The 5843-nt window shown below is 51.5% G+C and overlaps 1 protein-coding gene across 2 annotated transcripts in view; it reads right to left on the bottom strand.

Annotated features, from left to right (window-relative positions):
* HDAC6 (histone deacetylase 6) overlaps window positions 1–5843 on the bottom strand; it is a 27715-nt gene that overhangs the window by 3986 nt on the left and 17886 nt on the right. For both annotated transcript variants that reach the window (XM_023519031.1, XM_012811321.2), the window contains exons 11-23: window positions 5396–5522; window positions 5224–5289; window positions 4773–4832; window positions 4605–4694; window positions 4139–4245; window positions 3985–4052; window positions 3595–3763; window positions 3376–3504; window positions 3025–3193; window positions 2631–2764; window positions 2096–2164; window positions 1790–1982; window positions 757–906 (exon numbers count right to left, since the gene is read on the bottom strand). In XM_023519031.1, coding sequence (XP_023374799.1) covers window positions 757–906; window positions 1790–1982; window positions 2096–2164; window positions 2631–2764; window positions 3025–3193; window positions 3376–3504; window positions 3595–3763; window positions 3985–4052; window positions 4139–4245; window positions 4605–4694; window positions 4773–4832; window positions 5224–5289; window positions 5396–5522 — 1531 coding nt within the window. The remainder of the gene's footprint in view (window positions 1–756; window positions 907–1789; window positions 1983–2095; window positions 2165–2630; window positions 2765–3024; window positions 3194–3375; window positions 3505–3594; window positions 3764–3984; window positions 4053–4138; window positions 4246–4604; window positions 4695–4772; window positions 4833–5223; window positions 5290–5395; window positions 5523–5843) is intronic.

The raw sequence follows: 5843 nt of genomic DNA, 5'->3' as shown, positions 1-5843 counted from the left end.
GGGCCTGGGCTGGATTCGAACCTGCCACCTTAGGTGTATGTGGCTGGTGACTTAGCCACTTGAGTCACAGGCGCTGAGCCCATTGAGTCATTTTTAAAAGGTCAGTGACTTTACCTTGTCTATGGAACTTGTTAGAGGCAGTTTGGGTAGGAGTCAAAAAGCACAGACCCTGAAGCCAGGCTGCATGGGTTCAAGCCCTGGCTTTGCCATTAGTTAATGTGTGACTGGGCTAGTCATTACATTGCTCTGTGCCTCGGTTTCCCTGATCTAGAGAGAAAAATGATGCAGTAAGCAGACTCTACCTCATACATCTGCTTTTCTAAGAGAAATAAATAATAGAGAATGCCAAAAAAAGTATACACAATTTAAGAAAGGAAAAAATTGTTTTAAAATTGTAACGCTCAATATATACCAATAACAAAAGTTAAATACAAGTCACATTGAGCACCTCTTATAATCACAGAAGTCAAACATGACTTGAATATTATGAATGTAATATAGTTTTTTCCTTTCTTAAAATGTGCATACTTTTTTTGCACTCTCTATACATATAAAATGCTGAGAAGAGCACCTTGCACACAGTGAGCCCTCAATGAAAGCTGTTACTGTTGGTGTTATTGTTATTATTAATGCCTAGTATGTGACAAAAATTCAGGTGGCAACACTCAAAGGAGATTTTAGGAAACTGCCTTGAATAATGCAACCAGCTTTTCCAAACTACTTTCCTTTCATGGAAAGAGGGACTGAGAGAGTTACCTCTAGGATAAGGATAATGCGGCCATTGGCAAGGCCCATCAGCAGGTGGGTGAGGTGGGCATAACCCTCAGGTGACACCTGGTAGCCCCCCAGTGGGTCTCCCAGTGCAGCATCAAAACCAGCTGAGACCAGCACCAGCTCTGGGTTAAACTGAAGGAGGGAGAGAAAAGATGCAAAGGCATGAGGGTAGGGGCTATGGTAGGCAGTGAGTGATGGAGACCCAGAGATAAACATAAATGAAGACAGAGATACAAGTCAGAGAGATGGAGATGCGAGACCAGATGGGATGAGAGGGAAGCACAAGAAACAGAGATTCAGAAATAGGAGTATCAGAGACACACAAAATAGACTTAGAGACATAGAGACAATAGAAATGGACAGACAGGGACACAAGACAGAGTCATGATATGTGAGACATGGAGACCCTGATGTCAAGAGATAGCGACATGAGAAATAGAGGGACAAAGATATGTCCTCACACACACATACCCCAGGATCAAACATATGACACATATATAAGATACAGGGTTTTATATACACAGTGCCAAAGAGAGGCGCACACCCACACTTCCATAACATAATAACAATTGTCATACATAGAGGAGATAGTCACATATAGCCACACATATCCCCACACAGTCATAGTCCTATACAAACCACTACTACACATTTGCACTACTCATGCACACGCACACACACACAGTTCTTCAGAGGGGCCAATGATCCACAGCCACCATGCATAGTCATAATCATCTGCATGCCATCACCAGTCACAGTGGACACAAGCACTCTGTTGCACCCACAGGAGGTGGTCACTTGCACATACAGTTGCATCCACACAGAAGGCTGTCCCAGTCACTTGTGCAGAGTGAGACAAATATGCAAGTCAGCCCCCTTCCCTAACAGCCATCACTATAGTCACACACAGGCTGTCTCATATGATCAGTCACTTAGCAGTCAAATATACACACACCAAGGAGGCAGGCACATGCTGCCACTCGCACAGGAATGTCACATACATCCTGAGCCATACCTCATAGGCAATGGGAAGCACCAGACGATGCCAGGCAGCCAGGTAGTCAGCGTCACCCATGCGGGGCCCATTCCAGGCCACATTGACAGTGAAGCCTGCACCCTCAGCCCGGCCTATCTGGCTGCTGGCACCCTCATTCCCCATAGGGAAGAAGGTGCCATGATCATAGCGGTGCAGGGACACGTATAGCACGCTGCCAGAGATGGGTGGGAAAGGGGCCATGGCTGTTTAGGGGCCCCCAGGACCCCTGAGGCATTGCTCACCCACCTCCCTGACCACACCCTGTCCCCAGCCTCAGCCCCTCACCTGGGGTCATCCTCAAACATGTGCTGAGTTCCATTACCATGGTGGATATCCCAATCCACAATCAGGATCCTGGGGGAGGTGACAGTTACTCAGTAACTCAGGATACTCACCCCCTAGGAGAAGGCTGGGGCTAGACCCCTGAGGTCTATGGGGCACTTATTGCTGGGTGACAGGACCCTGGGTCTCTTGGGCAAGTGTTGGGTATTGGGCTTCTGTGTCCTGTCAATTAAGGATAAAGCCCAGTCCTGGATCCTGAGGGCCTGAGCAAGCACTCATGGTGGACCCTGGGCCCTGAGTAGCCAATGCCAGGCCAGTGCCTAGATGCCACAATCTGGGGCACAATCCTATCTGGGTAAGTACTAAGAGGCTCCATCTTTGGTCCTTTTCTAGGTAAGTTCTAGGTAACTAGATCCTTGCTCGTTTTTTGGGGGGGAGTTCCTGGGGGCTGTACCACAGGGATATTGAGTAAAAACTGGGCTGGGGGGTCCAGGTCCCCACAAGGATCAGGATTTGGGGGACCTCAGGGAGCCCTTACCGCAGGGCACGTCCACTGATGGCCTGGGCATGGCGAGCAGCCACAGCCACAGAGTTGAAAAAGCAGAAACCACAAGCTGCATCCTGCTCAGCGTGGTGCCCTGGGGGGCGCACCACAGCAACACCATTCAAAACCTGGGAGGAGGGAAGAGTGAAGATCGACCCCACCCTCACACTGGCCCTTTCTTTTCTTCTCTCTCTCCCCCTCCTCCTCCACTACTATTCCCTTAGCTGCTAGCGCCCCCTGTCTCTCCCAGGGAGCAGCGATCCCTCCTCATACCTCCTTTCCTCAGGCCCTGCCTGTCTTTCTCAGAGCCCCCCCTAAGCAGGAGGCAGTCCTTTCTTCCCATCCCTCAGGGACCTCCACTCTCCAGCCCACTGCCAAGAGGACACACCTCTCCTGAGAGCACAGCCTCCACCAGGCGGCAGGCAGCGCCAGCAGCCAGCTGTGCACAGGCAAAGGTACTGGGGCAAATGTAGATGGAGTCAAAGTTGGAGCTCTCACGGTATAGCTCCCGGGTTTTCATCTTCTCTGTGGCTCGGAGATGACCCACGTACTCAGCACTGGAGGCACAGAGAGGAGCACCCAGCCACGTGAGGAAGTTCATCCCCTTCCTGGGCAGCAACTTCAGCCCTTCCCTGTTCCACAGCAGTTCCACCTCCTGGGAAGGGAACCCCAGGCTCTAGTCCCTAAGACCCCATCCATAGCTCTGGGAGTCTGCACACTGCAGGCATAGGAATATGACCTGTGGCAGGTGATCAGCTCAGCGTTGGTGGCAGGGCGCACAGGCAGGGTGAGGCAGCGCCCAGCAAAGCCCAGCTCCTCCAAGCGGCACATGATACGCAAGATGCGCTGCGGCACCTCAGGGTGGTGGCTAGTAGAAGGGGCAAACCAGAGGTAGGGGCTTAGTAATTGGAGAGGGAAGGGCCCCCACACCCACTTATCCAGCCCTCTGGCTGCTTACTTGTCCCATAAGTTACAGTGATTCAACATGCGTTGGTCGTAGATCAGCCCTGTGCGGGCCTGCAACACCGGCCATGTCAGGATTGGGAGCACAGAGGACTCCCATGGTCCTTCCTCCTCGTTTCCCTCCATGTCATCCTCCTGTATGTTGTCCTCCTCGAAGGGCTCAGCTACAAGGGGAAGTCATATTCACCCTACTCTATCTGGATCCCCATAATATTCTGGAGCTCAGGTGACCAAAATAGAAAAAGAGGTAGGAAGCCTGGAACCAGGGCCCAAGGAGAGAGAGGGCCTGACCCTCCCCTACCAAGGTGGCCCAGGAAAGTCAGCAGGAGTCTGGAAAACAGTCTCCTCCCATGGCTCATCCCATGCCCAGTCCCCCACGTCCTACCTGATCTCACAAGGATTTCCCAGAATGGCTGGAGGGCTTCCAGAACACAGGAGAGGGAAGCCTTGGCACTGAGGGGTAGGGCAGGGAAAGTGTGATGAAATGGCCCCTAGCGGTCAATGAGGCTCCTGGTGTTCCCCCCCTCCACGGGGCTCACCTCCGGCAGGGGGCACCAGGGGACTCCAGCATGGGGCAAGGGTCTCCTAGGAGGGTGTGGAGTGAGGCACTGACACCCTCAGCCAAAGAGCGGAGATTGTAGCCACCCTGGAGGGAGGAGTTGAGAGGGGTCAGGAAAGGCCAAGACATTCCCAGAGAAGAAGAATAATGATCACAATCATGATGATAATAATAATAAAATAATACGAGGGTGCATGCTACATGTCAAGTGACATGGAACTTAGAGGGTGACCACATTTAATTCACTGTACAATGACATGAGGTGATTACCATTATTATTATGCCTGTTTAACATAAGGAAAGCAGAGGCACAAAGAAGTGATATGACTAATGCAAGGTTGTCCAGCTAGTAAATGAAATGCCGGGCCAGGAACTTATGTTGGATTTAAAAGCTTTGTTCATAAGCCCCCCAGGATCCATAGGCTGAGAGAAGGTGAGTCACTCACCTCCAGGGACAGGATCAGCTTGCCTCCTGCCAGACCCATTAGCAGGTGGGTTAATTGGGCGAACCCTGCTGGAGTGGCAGCCATCTCACCCTGGAGGGACATGGAGGGTCAGCCTGGCTCCATGTAGCCCCTTTATGTCTACCCACCATCTCAGGGAGCCTGCCTTACCTTGGGGTCCCCTCGGAGGGCATCAAATCCAGCAGCCACCAGGACCAGCTGAGGCTGGAACTGAGAGGGGAAAGACTATATGAGACTACTTGCCTTCTTTTTTTTTTTTTGAGACAGAGTCTCACTATGTTGCCCTTGGTAGAGTGTCATGGGTCCTAGCTCAGAGCAACCTCTAACACCTGGGCTCAAGTGATCCTCTTGTCTCAGCCTCCCGAGTAGCTGAGACTATAGGTGCCCACCACAATGCTTGGTTAGTTTTTAGAGACAGGGTCTCGCTCTTCCTCTGGCTGGTCTTGAACTCCTGACCTCCAGCAATCCATGTGTCCCAGCCTCCCAGAGTGCTAGGATTACAGGTGTGAGGCACTCACTGCACCCAGCCCAAGGCTACCTGTCTTCATGGCCCATCCTTTAACATCACCCCTCCCCACGATACATCCCAGATCCCCAGGACCTCGAAGGCAACCGGCAGTAGGATGTGCAGGAAAGCAGCAATGTAATCAGCATCCCGCATCCCAACCTGCAGACACAGAGGCATGATGGGGGACATTCAGCTGCCTGCCCTGAGCCAAAGGGAGGGCAGGGCCAGGGCTCACTTTGGGGGCAAAGGGTAGGCAGACACTGACCTGGTTCCAAGGCACATTAATGGTGTATCCTTGGCCTTCACCAAAACCTGTGGTAGACCAGTTAGAGGCCTTAAGGTGGGGCCAGAACCTACCCTGCTCATAGCGGTGGATGGAGAAGTAGAGGACACTGGGGACAGAGCAAAAACGTCAGGGAGTTAGAGAGAGGCAATCCCCTGAGACAACCCAAATCCACAGTTGCCAATTTACTTTACTCACTTGTTTCCTGGATTTAGCTACTCATACATTAATTTCCCCATTAATCCTTTCTTTTGTTTGAGACAGAGTATTGCTCAATCACCTGGGTGAGAGTACAGTGGTGTCATCAAAGCTCACTGTCACCTCAAACTCCGGGGGGCTCAAATAACCTTCCTGCCTCAGCCTCCTGACTAGCTGGGACTATAGGTGTGTGCCACCATGCTAGACTAATATTTCTAATTTTTTTTTTTTT

This window comes from Otolemur garnettii, unplaced genomic scaffold (genome assembly GCF_000181295.1).
Source record: "Otolemur garnettii isolate 467f Iridium unplaced genomic scaffold, OtoGar3 scaffold00153, whole genome shotgun sequence".
Lineage (NCBI taxonomy): Eukaryota > Metazoa > Chordata > Mammalia > Primates > Galagidae > Otolemur > Otolemur garnettii.
Note: the sequence above shows the minus strand (reverse complement) of the source record. Positions and strands in the feature narration are given on the sequence as shown.